General features: G+C 38.7%; 1 protein-coding gene across 4 annotated transcripts in view; it reads left to right on the top strand.

Moving 5' to 3' along the window:
• Positions 1–27,126, top strand: part of AMPH (amphiphysin) — a 959,953-nt gene that overhangs the window by 793,807 nt on the left and 139,020 nt on the right. The window contains exons 14-17 of one of the 4 annotated variants that reach the window (XM_078688208.1): positions 6,065–6,088; positions 10,855–10,887; positions 13,767–13,799; positions 21,558–21,617. In XM_078688208.1, coding sequence (XP_078544334.1) covers positions 6,065–6,088; positions 10,855–10,887; positions 13,767–13,799; positions 21,558–21,617 — 150 coding nt within the window. Of the gene's footprint in view, positions 1–6,064; positions 6,089–10,854; positions 10,888–12,293; positions 12,327–13,766; positions 13,800–21,557; positions 21,618–27,126 lie in introns of all 4 variants that reach the window. The other 3 variants (XM_078688209.1, XM_078688210.1, XM_078688211.1) reach the window with 3 other exon arrangements.

Genomic DNA, 27,126 nt, shown 5'->3' on the forward strand with positions numbered 1-27,126 from the left:
TATAAGTGAAAGCAACTTTCTCCACGCCTTTTGACATATATTCCCACTCACCACATGGGTGCTGGGCTCTTCACCTGTCACTCACCTTTTGATTAACTTATGGCAACCATCTGCTTGACAGTGCGATTCCCCAGCCATCATTTATGAACGCTGTACATCAGAATGTGTGTATTTTTACACATTTATAAATATTATACCGCTGTTGTTTTGTTATAGATCCAGAGTGAAACCATTGAAGAACGTCTGTGATTTTGTACATCAATCAATTTAGAATTGTGTAACATATCCCCTGACGAAGGGTTCCGGGGGAACCCAAAATGCATTGGGAATATTTAAGTTGTTATTCTCCATAATCGACATTGAATGTGATTACAACATTTTCATGTTTATACAGAAGTCCATTTTAAACTAGAACATGAACTTATGTTTACCTTTTGCATGCTTTTGTCTTCATTGCAATATATATTGTGTTTAAGATACACGTTATTGAATTTGAATTGAATGTTTTCTTGATTTGAGATACAGGATTTAATTAGCAGCTTACTAACTTTCTAGAGGACATCAGCCCATAGCTGTGCTACGGTACACAGACAAAATATCGAAAATAAAATATCGGAAAGACAAAATATCGAAGTTTAAATATCGAGATACAAAAATATCGAAGGTAAGTAATATCGACAGTCTAAATATCGACATTGGCATGATATCAGTAATATCGAAGTTGTAAATATCGATGTTAATAATATCGAAATTAATAACTTTGATGTTACTAATATCAAGTTTTAAATAAATTTAGTGTATATTATATTGTATTTATTATGTTTTATTATTTATTTTTAATGTTATTTTATTAAATATTGTCTTTTACTACTGTAGCGGGTTGTGGGTTTATAGGGGAATAGGGTGGGAAGTAATTTAATTATGTTAAATTAATTATTAATTAGTAGGAATTATTAATTAATTAATTGAGAATTAATTTTTTATTATTTTTAATTAATTTATTAATAGATAAATATGTTCTGTAGCGGGTTATGGGTTTATAGGGGAATAGGGTGGGAAGTAATTTAATAATAATTAATTAATTGATATATGTTTGTTCATATTTTAATTAATAATTAATTGGTCATTAATTTCTATTAATTAGTTAATTAATTATTATAATTTTTACATATTTATAATTATTAATTAGTTGGTAATTAATTATTATTAATTATTTAATTACATTAATTATAGTAATTTTTTTATATATAATTTATTGTTATTCTTAATTAATTAATTGTGCAAAATAATATTAATTATTAAATTAAATTAATTACAGCAAATGTGCTAATATATTTACTTTATTGTTATTGTTAATTAATAATTAATTGGTAATTAAATAATATTAATTAATTTTGGGTACAGGGGTATTTTTAGGGTTCAGGGTCAGTTTTCAGTTCATGGGTACAGGGGTATTTTTAGGGTTCAGGGTCAGTTTTCAGTTCATGGGTAAAGGGGTATTTTTAGGGTTCAGGGTCAGTTTTCAGTTCATGGGTAAAGGGGTATTTTTAGGGTTCAGGGTCAGTTTTCAGTTTTTGGGTAAAGGGGTATTTTTAGGGTTCAGGGTCAGTTTTCAGTTTTTGGGTAAAGGGGTATTTTTAGGGTTCTGGGTCAGTTTTCAGTTCATGGGTAAAGGGGTATTTTTAGGGTTCAGGGTCAGTTTTCAGTTTTTGGGTAAAGGTGTATTTTTAGGGTTTAGGGTCAGTTTTCAGTTTTTGGGTAAAGGGGTATTTTTAGGGTTCAGGGTCAGTTTTCAGTTCATGGGTAAAGGGGTATTTTTAGGGTTCAGGGTCAGTTTTCAGTTTTTGGGTAAAGGTGTATTTTTAGGGTTTAGGGTCAGTTTTCAGTTTTTGGGTAAAGGGGTATTTTTAGGGTTCAGGGTCAGTTTTCAGTTTTTGGGTAAAGGGGTATTTTTAGGGTTATGGGTCAGTTTTCAGTTCATGGGTAAAGGGGTATTTTTAGGGTTCAGGGTCAGTTTTCAGTTTTTGGGTAAAGGGGTATTTTTAGGGTTATGGGTCAGTTTTCAGTTCATGGGTAAAGGGGTATTTTTAGGGTTCAGGGTCAGTTTTCAGTTTTTGGGTAAAGGGGTATTTTTAGGGTTCTGGGTCAGTTTTCAGTTCATGGGTAAAGGGGTATTTTTAGGGTTCAGGGTCAGTTTTCAGTTCATGGGTGAAGGGGTATTTTTAGGGTTCAGGGTCAGTTTTGGGTTTTTGGGTAAAGGGGTATTTTTAGGGTTCAGGGTCAGTTTTGGGTTTTTGGGGTACAGTCGTACAGGGTAAAAATAAAATTAATTTAAATTAAATCAATTAAATGAAATTAAAAAATATAAAATTACATTACATTATTAAGTTTTTAATTTATTTTAAATGTATATGTATTAGTTTTAAATTTTTAATTATGTTTTAATATTTTTATTTAATATTTGTAACATTATATGTATTTTATAATTATTTTTACATTATTATTAATACATTTAAAAAAACGATATTTTTAAATACGATATTTTTGTACTACGATATTATTTTTTCGATATTTTTGTACTTACCTTGTTAGGGATAGGATTCCTATATTTTTGACTTCGATATTTTTGTCCCGATATTTTTGTATTTCGATATTTTTGATTTCGATATTTTGTCAGACATTCCTGTGCTACATGTAACTTAGGGTTTTCCTTAGGCTCTTTTTGTATGAGTCTTTCTAAGCAGCCATTGAACAATAGTCAGCTGAAGCCGAGCTAGGGACAATATTCTGGCTATGATATTCTGGTAGCACTCTCCAATGGGCAAGAGTGGAATTCATGTTTGAGGGAACCTATTTCTCAGTATTTCCGAAATTGTTGCATATGGATGGATACTCCTGGCGCGCTGGTAAATAATAACTATTTATCGTAGGTGAAGAAAATGTCCTTTTCTCAAATCGCATCAAATAGGATACCATTTTCTGTAGCTTGCCCCTGAATTAAGCATATTAAAATGATTGTGAACTGTCCCCATGCCTGTTCAACTGCAAGTAAATGAAGCATAACCTTCAAGCAGATCATGGATTGACTTCCTCACTGCTCCCTCGCTCGAACCCTAGCCAATGTGTAAATTAAACGTACACCTGGGTGTACTTTATCTGAATAGTCAAACACATTCCTTGCTACGCATGAGTCGCGTTATATACATGCAGCTGATGGTTCTCATGATTTCAGATTCATTCACTGCTGTGTGAAATGTTAGCAATGTATACATATGGCATTCATTATGAAAATCGTGCAGTTTTTTTATTGTATTCGTCCTGTTTTGAAATATTGTTAACATAACTTTGCTCCCTCCCCACACACACACCACACCCCCTCCGCCTTAATACACTGCAGTATTTGCTCCTCATCCATTGTGGCACAGATAAGAATAAAATGCAAATTCATTAAATTCGAACATCTAGAAGCCATAGTGTGTGGGCATTAACTAAATTTGCATGTAATTTCCATAACCATTTCTGGAGGCTCACAGTTTCCAACGTTAAAATGTCTCAGACTTAAGTCCAGTGCCAGCTTTAGCGCTGGTGGCGCCCGGTGCCACATTGTTTGTTGACTGCCCCCAATTACCACCTTTGCTATGGATTCCTTCACTACCACCCTTTAAGAGTTCCCTTCAAGTCTCCATAACCACTCTCATTCACATGCATTTTATTAGTTTTATAGCACCACTCACACCAGAGTGGGGTGTCAGAGCACTTTACATGACACACACATTACACAGAGACAGTCAATCATAAGTGTGTAAATCAGTGTATAGGAAATGTTACATAAGACAGAGGACTACAAGGTGTTGGAGTCACATGTCATACATACCGTAGGCAGTATAGTTAAAGAGGGCCTCGTGTGGAGAAGCACAAACTCAGAATTTTAAACATAACACCATGGTTGGGGGTTCTCTTTAATAGTAAGAATTGATTTCTATCCTCCTTTTTTGCAACAGCACAGCTCTTTGATTACAGTTAATAGCTCACTGTTCCATATTATGATTTTTACTTATAAACTGCAAGTAATAATAGGCTCTATCTGACAAAAGCAGTAACCCATGGACCTATTACATTATATGCACTTTGTGATCAGCATTGTGCACATTCTGTGCAGCAGGGTTGTTTTATGGAACAAAGCATGCCTCAACAACGCATGCTTTAACCACGTTGTTTTAACCACGACAGCGTCTTTACCATGCATGCCTTTACCACGCAATTTAATGGTAAAGACAGGATTGGCAAAGAGATGTGTGTGGTAAAGATCACACTTCTGCCCCTCTGCTATGAGCCCTAAAGTGTGTCCCTCCTGCAGTCTATTCTACCTGCCCCAGCCCTATAAACTACCCCAACCCCCTTTCCTGATCCTTAAATTCCAACCCCCTTACCCTAAAAAACTGCTCTGACCCCAGCCCCCTTCCCTGAGTCTCAACACCACCCCCCTAAAACCTACCCATACAGCCCCATGCCACAGCCCACCTGCCCCCTTGACCTGAAAACTGCCCCTTTCCTGCCCTCTCGATGAGCCCTAAAATCATCCCCCACCCCTAAAACTTACCCCTGCTACCCCCGTGCCCCAGCCCAACTGCCCCCTTGGCCTAAAAACTGCCCCTTTACTGTCCCCACCCTGAGCCCTAAAACTCCTGAATCCCCCTGCCCTCCAAACTACCCCGACCCCCCCAGCACTCAAAGCTACCCCAAACCCATATAAGCTACTCCCACAGGTCACGTTCTCTTCCGATCCTTCGTCTTCCTGCTTCTGCCAGCCAGCCAGCAACTAGACTGTGCATTTGCCTTAACCACGCATATGCATGGTTAAGGCATATGTGTGGTTAAGGCAAGCGTAGTTATGCTTGTGATGTAGAAACATGCGTGGCTGAGGCCACGGTGTTCCCACTAATTCCCTTGTAGCAGGCATATTAACTCTCGGCGCTACCTTACGATGAGTCAAAACTTACACTAAACAAAACTCCGATCTTTCTCCAGGAAGAACATTAATCACTGGAGTTAACTTGACATTTTATTGTTGCCTGAAAATTGATGGAGTCAAGAAACACAGCAGCAGATGCTTTTAAAACCGTAATATACTTGCAAACAGGTACCCCCACCGGAAGTCAGCACCTGGTGCGGTGTCACTGGTCGCATCACAGTAGAGCGGGCCCTGCTTAAGTGTATACTTTAAACAGAACTTCTCTTTGAGCATGTGCATGAAGTATCACTTTTACAGGCATAAGTTTGACTTAGGTCTATAGAAATCGTTCTGCATCGGCTCCCTTATGTACTGTGGCAGCCTGTTGCATACAAACACTTTCATATAATAATTCCCAGGGATCATGCAAGAAAATACCTGACACAAAAAAAGGTATGAGAAATTATTGACTTTCTGGTGCAGGCTGGTCCTAAGGATTACAGGATATGTGCATTAATGCACACCAGACCCCACTGACAGACAGGCCTGACATCAAGCACAGTTGGGAAGCCATCAGTGAACTGAGAGACACTGCATGGGTGAAACTTGGGTGCAATGTGCTCGAAATGTGCAACGTGTGTTAACGTTTGTTCACCGAAAGGCCTCTTTAACAGTACATGTATGTTTTAATATAGATGAGGCAAGTCAAGGCTCAATTGCTGTGCCAAGAGCACACACAATATATTAGTTAATTTAACTACATCCCGAAGACCCCCAGATATATTTCTCAGTGTGTAATAGTTAAATTTGTTAATAAAAATGTTAAAATGTATTTATATATATACATATATATATATATATACACACACACACACACACACACACAAGCGCACACAGAGATTTATTTGAGTTTCATAGAGCGCGAACCAGACCCGTGAGGGTATCAGAGCGAAGATAGATAGATAGATAGATAGATAGATAGATAGATAGATAGATAGATAGATAGATAGATAGATAGATAGATAGATAGATAGATAGATAGATAGATAGATAGATAGATCTGGAGAGCTCATTTGATATCACTCACATATGCTATATTTTTCTTCCATACAGACATCCAATGAACTTGTTCAACCAGTAAGTATGTTCTCAGATCCTATTTACTGTGTCCAGTTGGTGTATAAAACAATTATTTTACTAACTGCCCTTGTACAGACTTCTTGCGTTGCTGTGTTTGCGAGGCTTGCTTAGTTATTGTTGCTTTAAATGTTAAACTTTTATTTTATGTTAAATATTTGTATTTATTTATTTATTGCAAATTGGTGATATTCGTATATTAGCATAACATGATAAAATTGTTTTCGCATTCATCATCATGTTTCATCTTGTTTTTTTTTCTTCACTTTTCTGTTTGCTTAAAGCCTGACTCATCAAAAAGTCTCTCCATGTGCAACCTGGCCTTGGAGGAACCTCCAAACTCTGGGCCAAGAGAAGTTACTGTTAGTAGATCCAAAAGTGATGTAGGGGCAGCCAACCGGGGTCTAAACCCCAGCTGTGTAACTGTGGCCCAGGAATATGCCGTAAGCAGTTCCATTACTGTATCGCCACCCACTGGTGAATCCGAGCAACCTCTGTGTGAGATCATACCCTCTGGCCCAGCATATGAGCAGGATTACAATACTGCAGCATTAACCGACATACATGACAAGATCAGGACATCAATGCCGGTGCAGCTGGATATTAGAAAAGTAGCGTATGCAGACTGGGACCAACCTACAGAAAATGAGAGCAGTTCTGACATGTCCGCCATCGGAGATGATAGTTTGTCGGATGAAATCCAGTGTGAAGTGGAAAAGGCAGATGAGAAGGAAGAGCAATATGTGAGGGTAGGTTTAAATCAATTTGAACAGCTAGAGGCTAGACCTATTCCTATCAAGACAACACCTGTAGAGGATAGTGAAGAGAATGAGATTAGTAGTGTGCAGCTCCTTGATGACATACCTGTTCAAGATAATGAAGAGATAAGTAAAGCAGACGTTGGCCCTGGGGCAGAGTCGGGACACTCTGAAGGACTAGCGTTGGGTGAAGATGGCATATGTGGAGCAGAGAACTCAGACTATCAAAGAAACAACGAGTTAAAATTGGTATACTATGAGGCGAGTGGTGGAGACAATTGTGGGAGGTCATTACATAAATTAGAAAAGAGTGACATGGAAACAATAGAAGATATCGGCCAAAACAGCCAAAAAACTCAGGAAGAGCCAAATAAGGCACTTCCTATCCAAAGTGATGATGACTGCACACACCATGGTCCAGGAAAGGTTAGCAAGGGAAGCGAAGAGGGAGAGACCCAACAGGAAGGACACACTGAGCATACTGCACAAGGTGATAGTTTCATGGTACAAGAGTCAATTAACCAAAGTGAGGATAATAGTTTAAAAAACCTACAAACCAGTGATAACGGCAGTGAAGTTAACTTGAATATGTGCATGAAAGAATGCATATTCCAAGCTAAATTAGAAGACATATCAGACAATACTGCGATTACAAATTTAAACAATCCCTGGTCAGACATTGATGATGATGTATTTATAACAACATCAGTGCCAGATTTATCTGAGGACTCTAGTAGTATCATTAACATTTCCAGATGTGGCGAAACCAATAATTGGGGTATAAATGCAATTCATATTTGGCCACCCAACTGGGACCCCACCAGTAGTGGCAATCCCTGGGTTGATGACGGTCTATCAGCTGAGCAAACAACTGAGTTTGACCTGTGGACCCTTCACAATGAACAATCAGGTTTAACAGAAGGTGACGCGCAGCACACATGGACAGGTTTCAGTGATATTACATGGTACAGTCAAGATGTGCTAGATTCCAATCAGTGCCCTGGGAATGAAAATGTAACTGCCTATGAAAACATTCAGGAGGTCTGCTCAGAACAGAGATTGCTGATAGCTCAGGATGGCCGTAATCTTGCTGGGACATTAGAGGGGATAGCTAGTCCCTGGGTTCCCTTTCCAGTAGAAAATCCAAAGCAAACTAGCATCTCGAGGTCACCTCCTCCTAAAGACAACGAGGCCAACAACTCAGATTTGTCTGAAGATGAAATTACAAACCGGAGATATGGACTAATGTACCTGGAAATAGAGGCTGGAAAAGAAGAGGTATACTGTAACTATTCCAACATGTAGCTTAGTCTAGACAGACTCGCTTAAGTATCCCCAATCCCTGCTCTAGCCTCCTAGCTGCCTTCCATTGCTTCTTTCCATGCCCGCTCTACCTAACTATATGGAAATGTGTTGTGTTTTCAACAATTCCTGAACCAGTGACATGTTGCCATCGCAAAAGTTTACAGAATGACTAGAATTAGTTTTAAATTAGATGGCTTGTGATTGTATTCACTGGTATTTATTTAGACTAGTAGATTCATAGCTGTACCCTGTAACCTTTGACTTGTGTTGCTTTGGTACTTCCATTTTAAGTGGCTACATTAACATATGCCATGTGCTTAACTCACCTATATAGTCTTGTCTAGGCTCACGATACAAATAGAGCAGACCTTCCCCACGGCCCCTTATCCCTCTGCAAGCTGTTTACAACCTTCTACTTCAAAATAGTCAATACAAACATACATCCAAACCCTCGATTCACTCAGTTCCCTTCATGATCACTCTTCAATAAAGAATAAAAAAAGATCACTGACTAATTCCACACACAACCCCTCATCTTCACTTCCTTTTAATCTCTGAAACATCTATCAAATCAATGTACATGTGCCTACCGGTTGCCCTCTTCAACATCCAAGCCATGACCACTCTTAATAAAGTACACATCACAAAAATTTTGCAGTTTTAATCTCAAAGCTTTGGTTCTCTAGTGCCCTATGATGCCATTGATTCATTATTCAATAATTTTGACACACCAGCCTCCATCTCTCTCATGGTCATCAGTGACTTTAGACTCTATCAAGGGAAGTGCCAGTGTTCCTCCCTCTTTAACCAGCTTCTTTGTGACTACTCAATCTCCGACACCCACAACTCACCCTATTCTTCTGTAGAAGACCACTTGACTTTAATCTAGTCTTTACCTCTCTAATTTACTCATCCCCATCATAGACCGTCACCCTCTTAAAGCTCACTAATTTATGTCAATCTGCACCGCACCACTGTACTGGGTCCTGTCCACTTCTCTAGGAACTTATTTTAATCCTATGGTCTCTCATACGATTTATCTTTGGATGAAACCCAGACCGTGCTCCCTTTTTTTTTCATCTCTCCTACAAATGGACATTTTCAATTGTTCCTTGGATTTAAGCAACAAATGCTACTCTGCTCCCTACTATCACCTCCACTAATACTGAGATTCTCCCGTTCCCAGAATCAGTGACACCCACTTGACCTGTATTTCATACCCTGTTTCCTCCTGCTTCCTTAGAAACTTTGCTATCCCACTAACCTTCAACAAGAGTTCAGTTATTCACCACAATAACTTCTGTTGTGACCATTTCAGCTTGTAAATATTAGGAAAATGTGTCAATAGCTCACCTTCTATTCATCCAAGCTGCTGATCAGTCCACTGGTCTTCAGTAAATTGGACTTATGCTGCGGCCTGTTGGTGGAAACCCCAAAATATACTCTTTCTCCTTTTCATAAGATTGTACACCTCCCGACACAAAGCACTGTGTAGCCTGCCACTGTATGAACCACTTAACAAACCAACAGTTGGCTGTTGGTCAATCACAAGCTCTGTGTACATTACTAACCATTTCAACTAGTACGTTTCTTACCTCTTACACATTACAGATCACCAATCTCTTCTGTACTATATTCAAGCACCCAGCACACCCACTCAATTCAGACTATTCAAGCCTCCTGGGTGTCTTCCTTGGAGCACCCTCTGACTGCAGCCTAAGCCACATCCACTCTTTATGAGTTTTAACAATAACTCATATTGCTTATCTTGGGTTTAGAACAGCCCGAATGCTGTTCCCTCCCAGACACTTTCTACATTTTATACAAACTTGTATATCTACAAATTTGAATATGCAAATATCAACCAGTTTTGAATGTTTCCTTATATGACTCATGTACAATAATTCACTATCTCATCTTCCTTATGTTTTTGACTATAGTTAATGCTTACTCTTGTGTCCAGCAAGCACTTCCTTTTAAATATACCTGCAGGATATTTTAAATAAATGTATGTAAATACTGTTATATTGTGGTGAAGTAACCTGGTCTTCTTCCACAGAGTAACATTAGTCTGGTGAATTATATTCATGAAATTCTGATTACAAAAATATTAATGGGAAGGACATGAAAGGAGTGTTAATCTAACCTACTGGCTTAACTTTTTTAGGCCTACCTAGCAGAAGAAACATTATTGTGACTGAGACTCACGATATTAAACATTAGCATAATCTATAACTTAGTAACAGAGAGGGGTACTATGTGCCGGGCTATAGCCTGTGCTCAAATACACAGCAAACATGCCACCCTAACGTAGATGATGGTACATACATGTAAATGAAATGTGATTGTACAAAATCGCTATTAGCAAGTTGTAATGTGTGGACCCAGTCTAGGTATATCTGACCTGCTTTTAGTTATGTCATCTCCATTACTGTAAATGTTTTTAATTGACACAAAGACCGTGCATTTACAAGATGTAATATACTATCCGTATCAGTGCACCGTTTGTGTCATCTCTTTCAATTTCGCATTTTTTGCACTCCTGCTCTTACTGGGTGTTTTTTGAAACATCCCATCCTATTCTTTCACTTTAAACACTTCTCCTGCTACAGCTGTTATGATCTGTCAAAGCGTGACTGCAAAACTGATCACGCTTATGATTATTATTTAACACAATGTGACGTCATCTTTACTTTTGCCCAGGCATCCAGCAGTGCTTTTAATGGATTCTCACAGGTGAGATATATGCTTGTGAGCACGTTATTTGGTTAAGAATGGATGAGGTTTCAGTGCACAAGTTATTAAACCAGTGCAGCACGAATCTCACAGGAACTATGCACATTTGTTTTGTTCAAAACTGAACTGTTTGATATTTGGCACTAAATGTGCTCCATGGAGACTTCTAAATTCGCCCCATTTAATTTATAACGTTTGCCGTGACAAAATGGAAACATGAAATCACAACGGAGGAAATGCTAACAAAGCGAGTTACGCACCTAGAAAAACACTAAACATGGTACAAAAAGGTATCAGAAATGTATAAAAAATCAAATAATCACAACTAAATCAGTGACAATAAATACCACAGCAATAAGAATCCATTCACTAAATATAAGATCTAAATTCCGAGATTAACTCCTTACAAATGCATTCCGGTGAATCATCACTTGTTTGCATTTTTATCTGAATCCACTAGGCGAATATCAACCAGTTTTCCTTTTATTGAATGCTTTCTTATATGACTCACGTACAATAATTTACTATCTCACCTTCCTTATGTTTTTGACTATTTATGAAGCTTACTCTTGTGTCCAGCAAGCACTTCCATTTATATATACCTACAGGATATTTTAAATAAATGTATGTGAATAATTTTATATTGTAGTGAAGTGATCAGGTCTTCCTCCACAGAGTAAAATTAGTCTGGTCAATTATATTCATTAAAAGAGGGCAACGAGCCCAAAGGTTAGACTCCTCTAGGCAGCAACTTTGCCATATGCAATTCTACCAGTCAGTAGTGAAATTCTGACTACAAAAATATTAATGGGAAGGACATGAAAGGAGTGTTAATCTAACTTACTGGCTAAACTTGAGTGTTATTTTTAGGTCTGCCTATAAGAAGAAACATTATTGTAACTGAGACTCATGATATCAAATATTAGCAAAATCCATAACTTATTAGCAGAGAGGCGTAGAATGTGCTGGGCTATAGCCAATGCTCAAATACACAGCAAACATGCCACCCTGTCATAGATGCTGGAACATAAACGTAAATTAAATGTGATTGTGCAAAATCGCTATTAGCAAGTTGTAATGTGTGGACCCAGTCTAGGTATATCTGACCTGCTTTTAGTTATGTCATCTCCATTACTGTAAATGTTTTTAATTGACACAAAGACTGTGCATTAACAAGATGTAATATACTATCCGTGTCATGGCACCATTTGTGTCATCTCTTTCAATTTCACATTTTTTGCACTCCTGCTCTTACTGGGTGTTTTTTTAAACATCCCATCCTATTCTTTCACTTTAAACACTTCTCCTGCTACAGCTGTTATGATCTGTCAAAGCGTGACTGCAAAACTGATCACGCTTATGATTATTATTTAACACAATGTGACGTCATCTTTACTTTTGCCCAGGCATCCAGCAGTGCTTTTAATGGATTCTCACAGGTGAGATATATGCTTGTGTGCTCGGTATTTGATTAGGAATGGATGAGGTTTTGGTGCACAAGTTAGTAAACCAGTGTAGCACGAGTCTCACAGAAACTATGTACATTTGTTTTGCCCAAAACCGAACTGTTTGATTTTTGCCACTAAATGTGCTCCATGGAGACTTCTAAATTAGCCCCATTTAATTTATAACGTTTGCTGTGACAAAATGGAAACATGAAATCACAACGGAGGAAATGCTAACAAAGCGAGTTACGCACCTAGAAAAACACTAAACATGGTACAAAAAGGTATCAGAAATGTATAAAAAATCAAATAATCACAACTAAATCAGTGACAATAAATACCAGAGCAATAGGAAACCATTCACTAAATATAAGATCTAAATTCCGAGATTAACTCCTTACAAATGCATTCCGGTGAATCATCACTTGTTTGCATTTTTATCTGAATCCACTAGGCGAATATCAACCAGTTTTCCTTTTATTGAATGCTTCCTTATATGACTCACGTACAATAATTTACTATTTTATCTTCCTTATGTTTTTGACTATTTATGAAGCTTACTCTTGTGTCCAGCAAGCACTTCCATTTATATATACCTACAGGATATTTTAAATAAATGCTTGACAATAATGTAATGTAATGTAATAATGTTATAGTGTTGAAGTAATCAGGTCTTCCTCCACAGAGTAATATCAGTCTGGTCAATTATATTCATTAAAAGAGGGCAACGAGCCCAAAGGTTAGACTCCTCTAGGCAGCAACTGTGCCATATGCAATTCTACCAGTCAGACCTGAAATTCTGACTACAAAAATATTAATGGGAAGGACATGAAAGGAGTGTTAATCTAACCTACTGGCTAAACTTGAGTGCTATTTTAGGCCTTCCTATTAGAAGAAACATTATTGTAAGTGAGACTCACGATATCAAATATTAGCAAAATCAATAACTTCTCAACAGAGAGGCATAGTATGTGCTGGGCTATAGCCTGTGCTCAAATACACAGCAAACATGCCACCCTGACATAGATGCTGGAAAATAAACGTAAATTAAATGTGATTGTGCAAAATCACTTTTAGCAAGTTGTAATGTGTGAACCCAGTCTAGGTATATCTGACCTGACTCCTGTAATCTTTACTGCATTTATTTATGTCATCTCCAATACTGTAAATGTTTTTAATTGACACAAAGGCCGTGCATTTGCAAGACGTAATATACTATCCGTGTCAGTGCACCGTTTGTGTCAACTCTTTCAATTTCGCATTTTCTGCACTCCTGCTCTTACTGGGTGTTTTTTTAAATATCCCATCCTCTTCTTTCACTTTAAACACTTCTCCTGCTACAGCTGTTATGATCTGTCAAAGCGTGACTGCAAAACTGAACACGCCTATGATTATTTTTTAACACAATATGACGTCATTTTTACTTTTGCCCAGGCATCTAGCAGTGCATTTAATGGATTCTCACAGGTGAGATATATGCTTGTGTGCACGTTATTTGGTTAAGAATGGATGAGGTTTCGGTGCACAAGTTATTAAACCAGTGCAGCATGAATCTCACAGGAACTATGCACATTTGTTTTGCCCAAAACTGAACTGTTTGATTTTTGGCACTAAATTTGCTCCATGGAGACTTCTAAATTAGCCCCATTTTATTTAAAACGTTTGCTGTGACAAAATGGAAAGGGGAAATCACGACGGAGGAAATGCTAACAAAGCGATTTACGAACCTAAAAAAAACTAAACATGGTTCAAAAAAAGGTATCAGAAATGCATTAAAAAAATCATATCATTACAGCTAAATCAATGACAATAAATACCACATCAACAATAATCCATTCACTAAATATATGATCTAAATTGCTCGGATAACTCTTTACAAATAAATTCTGGTGAATCATCACTTGTTTTCATTTTTATCTGAATCCACAATTTCATATTTGCAGTAAAAAACAACTTACAAACTCCCCTAGCTTAAACGCGGATTAAGCCTGCCTACCAGTTGCTATATTTCACAGACTTCTTCTTATTAAATTGAAGTTCCCTAGAATTTTTCATTTCTGTAGGAGGATGTACCTTCAGTGATCACCATGGTGTTTGTAGGCCCTGTACTGCATCGAATATTAGATAATAAGCATCTGAATAATGTAATGGTTTCTTTAGATGCATTCCCTATTTAAAATGTCTGCACTGACATCTTTTCCACAGAGGACTGTTAAATGACAGTATTGACAGACTGCTGAATGGTGATAGCTATTAACAGGAATTCTTGCATTTTGGATTGCCCTTAAAATATACTAAGTATCATACACATAAATCAGCACTAAAATCTTTTAATCTATGACTGTCTTTGAACTGCCCTCGAGAACACTTAGTCTTGGCATATTCACACCTAGCCTTATGTCACTCAACGTTAAAGATCCATTTAAATTAATCAGCTGTTTCTTGTAGAAATGTGTCAACACTCATTTGCAAAGGCAAGAGGTTTGTCATTCTCTCTCGAGCACTGTCAATAATAATATGAAAATGTCTAGTGGTGTGCACAACTATTAAAAAGGGATTTTTTTGTGTATACAATGGATGTATAAGATAAATAATTAAATGTGTATTGAATGACAGATTGTATTTTTCAGCTTTCACATTGTCTCTCATTGCATTTCAATGGAGGCAGAAGGGTACACCCAAACAGTCAATAGAAAGAAGTTGAGACTAAAATCCTATTGGCTAATACCATGATTTTGATTAACAATACCTCAGGCGACTGACTGAAAGCTCCTGAGCGAAAGAGAAACCAATAGTTATGCAAAGTACTTTTGAATAAGTATAGAAAGCACCGGGTCTGATTTCCTTCAATGTGATATTCTCTTGATGTATTCTGGCTTAGACCTGAGTTCGAGAAGTAATTTTAAACCAAAAGAACTCCTAAATTACTCCTTAAATAGTAAGCAAGGATTAGTAAAAGAGTAAGTCATAGCTACTCCTAGGAAAATCTTTGTAGACTGGGCCCAAAATGTTTACCTTGAATGTGTCAAGATCAATTATCGTGAGTAGCTATGATGGAACCAAGACCTGGGATTTGATGACTTTATCCATATGTAAATGTGCAATAAGAGCAGTTGGTTTCAGATTGTAGGAAAAAACAAGAATATCAATTGTGTCGGGGACACACCTTTGTGCACTTTCTAAAGATACCCCCACTGCATTCCCTTCCATGTTTCTTGTAGTTACTAGGTGAGCATTCTAAATTAGTTTTTACAAAGTCATATATCATAGTGTTGTGTTGTGCGCGAGTCAGCGCGAGTACATGCTTGATGCGAGATTTCCCTTGTGCATTCATCACATGGACTCGCGCCGACTCGTGCTATTGTTTTTATTCAATTTGGCCTCGAGTGATATTATTGTTCAATTGTGCATCACTCGAGACCATTCTCAGTTGGTAGCTTTTGTACTGTATGCTCTAACTGTATTCAAGTCAGTTACTGGTGATCGACTCAGAGACCGGAGCTGTATGCAGGGAGTGCTTCATTTGTAAGAATAAACTCATTTCTACAACTTCTATTTGTTGGTATTTACTCAACAAACTTGGCGACGAGGGACGGAGCACTGAACCTGTTCCAGAAGGAAGCACTTCCTGTCCATTTTAATACTCATTTACGTAATTTAAAAAAAAAAAAAAAAAAAAAAAACAAAGCATTTAAACGCTTTCAATTACGCTCCAACTTACATGGAAAGCGATGCACAGTCTTCTGAGGAACTGAATTCCCTGATGATTTGAGGAGTTGACTTTCCAGCTGAAAAGCCGATTTTATTTCACTCGCGTGTGAAGGTGCGCGTCTTCATTTCTTGATCGCGCTAGCTAATCCTTCCGGTACACGCATTGGCTGACGTTTAAGCGGAACTAACTCCTACATTTTGTGCGCTTTTGCTGATTGGATTAAACGGAACCAATTGCTACATTTCATAGGAAAGTTAGTGGCGCCGCTTTCCATTGGTTTACTATTCTGGATGAAACTGACAAGGTGACTTCGTTTCTTCCCTCTCTCTATTGAAAAACGGGGAGATTTATTCAAATAACGAAGTACACACTTCATGGACAGAGAAACGGATGGTGTTTGAAAACTTGAAGGGCAGAAAAACGGATGGTGTTCATCAGAGAAATGGATGGTGATAAATGAACACAGGAAACCTTCTGATTTTTCCACTAATTTTTTGACTGTTTGTTTTTTCTGCAACACTCAAGTATTTCATTATTTTTCCAAGACTAATTTTTGTGTTATTCTCTTTACTATTAGAATTCAGTGTAAAGTATCCTGTTTATTTACTTATTTCTGTTACTATGTGTGCTCAAGGCTATACACTTTCGCCCCCACAAAACTATTGGTCAGCTGGTAGTTCCCCTTGTATGCCTTGGATTGAATGGAAAGCTTACTTCTTAAATTATATTGAGACTTTAGATGCAAATGGCAAAATGAAAGCCCCAGAGAAAAAAGGTATTTTCTTACACTGTTTAGGACCTGAAGGATTAAAAGCCTTCAATCAACTTCCTACTTCACAAGCAAGTGGTGACATGAATGTATTTGATAAGGCAATATATGATTTTGATAAGTACTGTTCTCCCAAGGTGTGCATAGGAATTTCGAGGTTTAAGTTTTTTCAAAGAAGACAATTAGGTGAAGAGACTGTAGACAATTTTGTCTCATCCCTAAAAACATTAGCGTTAAATTGTAAATTTGGTAACCTACAAGAAGATTTTATTAGGGATCAAGTAGTCATGCACTCTAAAAATGAAACCATTCAGGAGAGACTTTGGATTAATGGTGATGAGAATTTAGATTTTGTTTTATCCATTGTCAGAAAAGCTGAACTTTCCTGTAGAAGCGCACTACAAATTAAAGGGAAGGAAACTTCCGTCAGTAAGGATGTTATTGCAAAAATTAATCAAAAATATGACAATAAGAATAGAGATGCTCCCAAAAAAGAAGCAAATGTTTTCTTCCAAAGCTAATTCTGAAGCTTCAAAAAGTAATTTGAAATGTTTTAGATGTAACAGCAAATCACATTTAGCAAATGATAAAACTTGCCCTGGTTTGAGGCAAAAATGTAACAATTGTGGGTTAAAAGGACACTTCACTTCTGCTTGCAGAAGAGGTAATGTTAATCAAAAGGTCAAGTGCATTGAGTCGAATGAGAATAGCGATGAGGATGATTTTACAGATGACTCCAATGACTGTTCATTTGTCTTGAACATAAAAGATTCTGCTGTTTTAAATGTAAATGACCATTCCATCAAGAAAAAACCATTGTGTGACATGATTATTGGAGGTGTAAAGATTAACATGTATGCAGATTCTGGATCACCTTATTCTATAGTGTGTGAATCTGTCTGGAGAAAATTGTTTGTACCTAGACTTGGCAGTCACTTAGAGGAGAGTGATATTAATCCCGAAGGATATTCTGGTGGAAGGATAGATATCTTAGGATTCAGAACATTAGTTTTCAGATTTAAGAACAGAAAATGTATTGCAAAACTGTATGTTTCAAAGAAGGGTCCCTCAGTTCTTAGCTGGTTTGACTTTGGCAAACTGGACATTGTATTGGATCCTAATAGTCCTACTCCAGTGATGTTGATTGATGAGCAAAATGGTATCTCCTCTTTGATGTTAAGTAAATTTCCAAATGTTTTTTCCAAAGACATTGGAAAGTTAACCAGCTTTAAACATGAAATCCGTTTAAAGGACAATGCTTGCCCTAAAATACATAAAGCTCGAAATATTCCCTTTGCTGTCAGAGAGGAGGTTAGGAGTGAATTAAATGCTTTAGTGGAAGGAGGCATAATAGATAGAATAGAGTCCTCTGAATGGGTTTCGCCCATAGTGGTTGCTAGGCGAAATAATGGCAAGGTGAGATTATGCATTGACCTTCGCCATCTTAACAATAATATTGTTGTAGATCAATTTCCCCTTCCCCGTATTTCTGAAATGTTATCTGTGGTTGGGGGGTCTAATATTTTTTCAACAATCGACCTATCTGCTGCGTATCACCAGATAGAGTTGAGTGAAAAGAGTAAGGATTTGACGGCGTTTATTACACCTTTTGGGTGCTTCAGATTCAACAGGATGCCTTTTGGACTGGCGTCCGCAGCAGCAATTTTCCAGAGGGTCATGCAAGACATCTTGAAAGATTGTAAAAATGCCATTTGCTTTCAAGATGACATTTTGGTGTTCAATGATGACAAAGACAAACATATTATGGCTTTAGAGGAGGTTTTGAATGCACTTAATGTACATGGCCTTACCATTAAGCATGAGAAATGCAAATTTGGTGTACATTCCGTAAATTACTTAGGCCATGAATTGTGTGCAGAGGGTATCAAGCCTAAACCTTCACTTTTAGAGGCGATTAAATCAGCTCCTCACCCTTTATCTAAAGATGATGTAAGGTCCTTTTTAGGGTTAGTTGAGTTCTACGCTAGGTATGTACCTGACTTCTCGTGCAGAACATATAATATCAGGCAGCTAATTAAAAATAGGGTTGTCTTTGAATGGACTAGTGAATGCGAGAAAGAGTTCAGTGATGTGAAGAATGCAATCTGCTCTGCAAGTGCATTATCTTGTTTTGATCCTTCTCTGGAAAACATTATTACTACCGATGCTAGCGCAAAAGGACTAGGTGCTGTGTTTTCGCAAAAGAATAAAGAAGGAAAAGAAGTGATCATTGCACATGCTTCAAGGGCACTTACTCCTGCTGAGGAAAAGTATTCCACAATAGAAAGGGAGACTTTAGCGTGCATTTGGGCTCTGGAACATTTCAGAGTGTTTGTCTGGGGTAAGGAATGCACTCTTAGGAGTGATCATAAACCGTTAGTACGGCTACTTACTACAGAAGGCATGTTAAGAGCTTCAGCCCGAATTGCACGCATGTCCATGCGTTTGCAGGATTTTATTTATAATATACAATACTTACCGGGAAGAGAGAATGTTTCTGCAGATTTTTTGTCTAGGATGCCCTTACCCATTCAAGAGGATTTACATAATGAATGGGACAATTTCCAGATTGCCATGATACATGATGAGGGTCCCATTTCTATTGATCAGACTTTGTGGAAAGAGAAATTTGAGAGTGATGAAATTTTAAAAAATGTTGCAAGTTATATAGTTAGTAATTGGCCTGAAAAGAAATGTTTGAGTCCAGAATTGAGAAGCTTCTGGGAAGTAAGGTCTGAACTTTCATGTTGCGGGAATATCATTAAAAGAGGTGAGCGCATTGTACCACCAGTGGGTGTGAGGAAAATTATAGTTTCACAGGGTCATGAAGGTCATAGTGGCATGGTTAGAACCAAGCAACAGATTAAACATTTATTTTGGTGGCCAGGGATGGACATGTTTATTGAAAGGTTTGTCAGAAATTGTGTGATATGTGCCAATTCTGATAAGTCCTTAGTTACTTTGAAACCCAATATGAGTACACATAGTATTCCAAATAATCCTTGGGAAACCATTGCTATAGACATTATGGGTCCCATTGGCTGCGAATCCAAGTATGTTATAGCAGCTATTGACATTTTCTCAAAATGGCCCATAATCAAAATTGTCCAGAAGATAGATACTGATTCGGTTTTGTGTTTCCTAGATAAAGTTTTTATTGAAGAAGGGTTACCAGCAAAGATAATATCGGACAATGGTGTACAATTTATCTCCAAGAAAGCTAATGATTACTTTTCAAGACTTGGCATTGTTCACTCTACTACTTCTTTATATAATCCCAGTGGGAATGGGGTTATAGAGAGATTCAATAGGGTTCTGAAAGGGGCCATACAGATCACTAGTAATGATGACAAAACATGGGAAGTAGAAATTTTTAAGAAGGTGTGGATGTACAGGACAACCACGAACTCAATGACGGGGTATTCTCCTTTTGAGATCATGAGAGGAAGAGTTCCTAGGACAAAGGTGAATCCCTCGTGGTTGGTGAAATCCACTCCTTCCGATGTGGATTTGAGTATAGTCAAGGAAAACCTTATTCGCACTCATTGCTCAAACAAAAAATACTTTGATGAGAAACGTGGTTCAAAAAAAGATCCCAAGGTAGAAGTAGGCATGATGGTAAAGGTCAAGAAACCATGGAAGGTAAAAAAGGTGAGAGTTCATTTATGGGTCCTTTTGAAGTTTCAGAAGTCTTGAAAAACTCTGTGAGATTATCCAATAATAAGGTTTGGAATCTGGGTAGGATTGCTGTCCTCAAAGCTGACAAGGATGTTTACTGTAAAGAAGTTATTCCTGAACATTCCGATTTTTCCTTTTTGGATGAGGATTCTTGCACTGCAGATGTTTTACCTTGCTGTTCAAGTAATTGTCTTACCAACCAGGATACTGCACCTACTGTAACTCCCTGTCATGATAGCAATGTTTCCTTACCTAAAAGAGTCACTAAGAAACCGAAGTGGTTGTCTGATTTTGTTGCTTTCATTATCAGAAAAATGTAATTCACTGTGTTTTTTTTTTTTTGTTTTTTTTTTCCTCTTTTTCTCATAAGGGAGGAAGGTGTGTTGTGTTGTGCGCGAGTCAGCGCGAGTACATGCTTGATGCGAGATTTCCCTTGTGCATTCATCACATGGACTCGCGCCGACTCGTGCTATTGTTTTTATTCAATTTGGCCTCGAGTGATATTATTGTTCAATTGTGCATCACTCGAGACCATTCTCAGTTGGTAGCTTTTGTACTGTATGCTCTAACTGTATTCAAGTCAGTTACTGGTGATCGACTCAGAGACCGGAGCTGTATGCAGGGAGTGCTTCATTTGTAAGAATAAACTAATTTCTACAACTTCTATTTGTTGGTATTTACTCAACACATAGTACACTTTAAATGGGCAAAACAAATCTCATTCACGTAAAAAAGTTTAGTCTAGAAAATGCATAATATTTATATATAACACTTCAGTTAGACCTAACGTTACTCTTAGGCTGTCCCTTTACACAGAACTCTGTGACAACTCTGAAACAGACTCTAGGCAATGACCTTCCAACTTTAAAAACCTACATCTGGACGCAGGCTCAGTTTTCATTTTTGTACCTTTTTATGCTTTTTCCCATTTTTTTAAATAAAGGTGCATGTTATCATATTCCTTATTCAAGCAATTAACATCGCTATATTATTTGCATGCTTGTGATTTCTTCACATTTGAACTTCTGAATTGTTATTCACTTTTCCTGATATTTTTTTTCTATAGCCAGATGCTTCTACTTCCTTGTTCACGACTGAGACAGAGCAGCCTGTTGTGCAAAACTTGGTGAGTTGGGTGCGTCTAATTTTAAAACCGATTAGGCCTTAATGGTAGTTGTTTAGCACACATCTATCTGAAAGGCAGCAGAAAGCTGTATTTGCAAAATCACAGGTTTCAACAGTATAGCTTTATTTTTATTGAATACCTCATTGTGATCTATTGAAAAAATGACCCTACAGAACAACTAGCTGTCATTTGATCGGGTTAGCACAACATAATGCTTTGTGAGATCCCTGAAAAATCTCTTTTTAGGTCTATATTACTAGACAGAACAGCAAAAGACATATTGTGGGCAGGAGCGGTCGGTGGTGAGAGTAGCTGCCGGGCGGTGAAATGGGGAGGGGGAGGGGCAGGGTGTGGGGTAGTAATCTATGGATTACGAAGGATTTTAGGTAAGTAAACATATGTATAAATAAATAAAACAAATTTGCATCCCCAAATGCAATGCAGTGCACGCAACGAAATTTGTTTTATTTATTTATGTTTACTTACCTGTAATCCTCCGTAATCCATAGATTACTATCCCCCGCTCCCCAAATCACCCCATGTCCCTGCCCGGCAGCTAGTCCCACCACCGACCGCTACTGATTGTGGGTCTACCAAGAATATAGTGGGGCTTGCCGTCTGCCCATTGCTTACCATTGGTTGGCTTTACTGTCACTTTAATTTTCTTTCTTATTCGATAGCTTGCATTGTCCAACTTTTGTCTTCCCTCCCCTGGAGTACATACAATTTACTTGTGTCTTTCCACTGCTCACTTTTCAGGAACTATCTTTTTCTTAAGGATTCTATGTGACTGCATGTATTTTCCAGCTGTCTCCCTAGTGTACTCCTCTCCCTCCTTCCACGCTACATGTTGCTGTCTCACACATGCGTACTTCCCTCCTCTCTCCCTCTGTGATGCACTCATTCTCAAGTACTTTACCACCTGTGTTGCTTTCTCACCTGTGTGCTTCACCCCCAGCTAATGGAGACTTATCAACATCAGGACTATCTGTCACCCCTGACAAACACATACTAAAAACTGGGGTATATGTCACATATGACAATTGTTGGGAATTTACATACATCAGGGATATCTAGCACATGCATCCATTGATGAGCACTTATATGCAGCAGGGCTATCTCTCACACACAACCACTACTGAACACTTCAAACAGCAAAGCTATTTCCCACATACAACAGTGAATGGACACATTCAAACAGCAGGGATATCTACCACACACACACCAATTTGTGGAGTGTTTCAAACAACAGGGATATCTTGCACACACAACCACTGATGGACACTTACAAACAGCCGTGTTAATCATCACACACAACCCATCCATGTACAAACAGAATGGTTGTCTGTCACATAAAACAATTGACGGAGACTTACAAATTGCTGGACTAACTGTCACGCACATTCTCTGATGGAGACAGAATCATCATGGAAATCTGTTGGACTTTGCCTTCTGTGCAAGGTCACCCTCTAACTTTTTGCCTTCTCAATCCTGTTTTCTGAACCTGTTTTTGTTGGCTTTGAGGACTCTGCAGGCTTTACTACAGCTAACCAGTACTAAAGTGCTTGTGCTCTCACCTTTAAACATGGCACAGTTGATTTACACACAATTAGCACATTTAATTTACTTGTAAGTAATTAGTAACGCGTACTACATGTACCCAAGGCCTGTAAATTAAATGCAGCAATTGGGCCTGCAGCGCTTTTTGTCCCTCTCATTTAAGTAGCCTTTTAAACATTTCTCAGACCTGCATTGCAGCCTGTATGTGCATTTTAAACAGTCATTTCACCATGCAAAATAACCCTTTTTCCAGGCTCGAGCTTTCTTTTTACCACATATAACGCCCCGTTGGACCCAGGGGTGAATGTTCCGATTGGAGGTGGTGGTTATCTGCCTGTTCTTTTATATGCGGATGATGCCGTCCTAATGTCTTGAACAGCTAAGGGCCTACAGGGGCTATTAGATCTTTTTGTCATCTACATGGATGGGCTTGATCTTACTACTAATTACCTTAAATCCCATGTTATGGTGGTGGGCCGTAGGAACCCCGGATCCAAAGGTTTCGTGGTCAAGGGTCACCCCATCTTTAGGGTCGTTCTTTTTCCATATTTAGGGAAACATTTGGATTCCAGATTCTCTAGGCAACCCCTATTGAAGAAAAAGACCATGATGTTAAAAGTGATCATTAATGGGGTTGGACTATTGGCAAGGCGTAACGGTCAAACTAACAGAGAGGCGGTGCTTACAGTTTTTAAGGCCAAGTGTTGCTCACTGGCCAGTTATGGCTGTAAAATCAGGGAATACATGTGTTGCCCTCAGCTTCAGGTCACAGAAAATGCTTTTTTGAGATGTCTTCTCAAAGTACCAGTGAGCAACCCCTCCGAGATGCTTCACAAAGAGGTGGGATCTGGGTACACAGTTGCTATTTTGGTTATCAGTTTGGTTGAAAGAGGACCTGTCTCTCAACAGGCTCAACATTTGCGACTGTATGACTCCGGATTGTACGCTGAGCATTCCATGGTTAGCTTACATTAGGCAAACTTTGAATTCACTAGGTCATCTTGAATTGTTTACTGACCCAGAGGTCATAGTTAGGAGGGATATTCCGTAGCTTAAACAGGCATTTTATGTAAGAAAGGCTGCGGAATGTCCGTGGCTCATAATAAATGCTCTATGCATCAATTTATTAAGGTGAAAACTGTACCTGGACTGGAGCCCTATTTGTTACTGGAGATGTCTAATTATCATTTAAGGCTTCTGGCATATTTCATGTTGAACATGTTTTATCAACCACTGCTACATAAGAGGTCCTGGTGCAAAGTTTCAGATCTTCTGCCTTGTCACTGTGATGATGTCTCTCTCCATTTCTCTCTCCACATTGTCATGATATGCTCTAGATTCAACCATCTGCGTTCAAAATGTATCAGCCCACTCCTCCTGACAATGAATTTTAATCATGTTAGACTGGCCTATCTCTTTCTGCAAATGTTAAAATCACCTACAATTTGTTCTTATCTGACTCATTTTTTTAAATCTGGGGTTATTCATGGAAGGCTATTGTTAGTATCCATTCTCTATTTTAAATCTGTGGATGTTTTCTTTCTTTTTTACCTGGTTTTAATGTTGTGATTCCGTTAGACCATTTTTTGTAGCTTCATTGGCTCCTTTATTTATTTATTCATTATTTGTAATGGCGGTATGCCCGTGCTAATGATTTCTATTTCATATATTTTATGCATTTTATATGTATACTTTTGTGATTTCCGACACAAATCGAATAAAGTTTTTTTTACTTACTTACATGTAAGTCACCCGTAGCCTAGGCTCTCAACAGCCCAAGGGGCAGGTTGGAGTGTGTTTAAAAAGCTGGACATGTACTTTTGACTTTTACTTGCCTTGGTAGTGGAAAAACTCTTCAATTTGTTTTTCACTACTGCAGGGCCTGCCACCCCCACAGGTTAACATTGGGTTACCTTATTACATTTAATAAGTGATACCTTTCAATTGGGAACAGGCATGAATGTTGAGATTGGTCTCTAAAGATTTGTAAGTTGAAACCCCCTTTAATGGTAAAGTTGGATTTTAAGTCACAATTCGAAAAAGCCACTTTTAAAAAGTTGCCATTTTCTTGTCATAACCATTTGGTGCCAGCAGCCTGTGTCCTAGGTCACATGACTAGGTGTAGCTGGCAATTGGTCTTTGTATATTGCTCCTTGACAGTGAGACAAAGGGGGAATAGGTAGGTGTTGGCTGGATCAGCCATCTCTGACTCTGAAAGGGGGCCGAGCTATCAACTTGCACATCACATAGACTCTGCTTCAGCACACTCACAAAGGATTTCACAGCAGTCCTTTGTGCCCCCAGAAAAAACTGGGCTAGGTTAGGGAGGCAGGAAATGTCAGACACCTCTGTAGGGGGAGAACTCTAGAATCTTGTCCTACTTCAAAGTCGGTACCAGCTATAAATATTGGACCCTCAGATCCAACTCTTTAGTGCACCTATAGTCCAGTGGATGACTCAGGACCTTTGTGCTGCACTGTTGCAAGAAGGGCTGCTACTCTGCTACCCTGCTACTCTTTTTCCATACTGCACTGATGCCTCAGAGACAGAAAAGGCTCAAACCACCTTGAACCCTGCACAAGGACTCTACCTGCTGTGAGTCCTACACTCCCAAGGGGTGCCACCCAGCCCTGGACCGTAGGATGTGGGTTTGTAGGTGATGTGCCAGCCCAACTGTGGCCTCAGCAGAACCAATGAATCGCGACACATCGCCTCATAGGTCCGCATCAGAATCGTCACAGTGCGCTGCATCGCAAACATAGGCCCTCACAGTGCAGTTCTGCAGCTCCTTGGAGTACCCACTGCATGATGCATCCTCGATGCAGGACCTCACATTGCAGCCCACAGCTCCTTAAAACCATTGCTGTATGACGCATACCTGACACAGGGCCTCACAGCTCCTTAGAATGACCATTACACAATGCATTCTCGACACAGGACCTTGCATCGCAGCCCTGCAGCTCCTCGGAAACCGATGCTGCATCACACATCCTCGACGCAGGACCTCACATCACAGCCCGCAGCTCCTCAAAACTGTGACTGTGTGATTCTTCCTCAACTAGGGACCTGGCACCACTCTGCAACCAGGACTTAAGGTAACTAGTTCTGTGAGCCTAGCTTGGCCCTCGTAGCTGGCCCATGCTCCATTGCAGTCGGCCTGAACTTGTGACTTTTTCCTGGTCCAGAATGACCAGATAACAACAGTTAGCACTTTGTGCTTTTAAGCACTATTATTATCTAAAGCTTTGAATTTGAATATCTCCGGTTTGTCATTGTGTTTTCACTTTATACCCGTTGGAAGTGCTGCATAAATACTTTTCATATAGCCTCCAAGTTAAGCCTGACTGCTTTTGTGGAAAGTTACCAGAGGGTTATGCACCAGTACTTAACCCTCTGGTAACTTTCCACAAAATTTGGGGTTTGCTTGTCTATCACCCTGACAACAATTGTGTGTGCTGCTTTAGTAGGGTTTCACCCCCCTCAACCAGTACCCCATTTTCCTATAATATCTATCTGACACAACCACTGACTGAAGACACATTGTCCTCTCAGCTTCCTGTACCAGGCTCTTCATGATCCTTGTCTCTTAGCTCTTACATTCGCACTAACACCTCCACATCTTTTGCCCCTTATGTTTGCTGCCTGATCAGATTTCAACACGTTTGCTACATCACCAATCTTTCGTTGATAAATACTTCCTTGTATTGCACTTGAGTCTATTGCCCAGGTGAATACCACAACCTACGAGTACCATTGGCATCTCTGATTCTCAGACAAATGATTCAAAATGCTTCAGTGTTTATATGCTGATCCTTTAATTTGCCGTCTTCCACAGAAGAGTGTTTAGTGCATGTCATGGTTTGTGCTGATCAGTCACTAGTGTAGGCAGGAGACTTCCTTTGAAATATTCTACCCATTTAACATCTATCAAAAGATGTAACTGCTACAA

The sequence above is a fragment of the Lissotriton helveticus genome, chromosome 4_1 (genome assembly GCF_964261635.1).
Source record: "Lissotriton helveticus chromosome 4_1, aLisHel1.1, whole genome shotgun sequence".
NCBI lineage: Eukaryota > Metazoa > Chordata > Amphibia > Caudata > Salamandridae > Lissotriton > Lissotriton helveticus.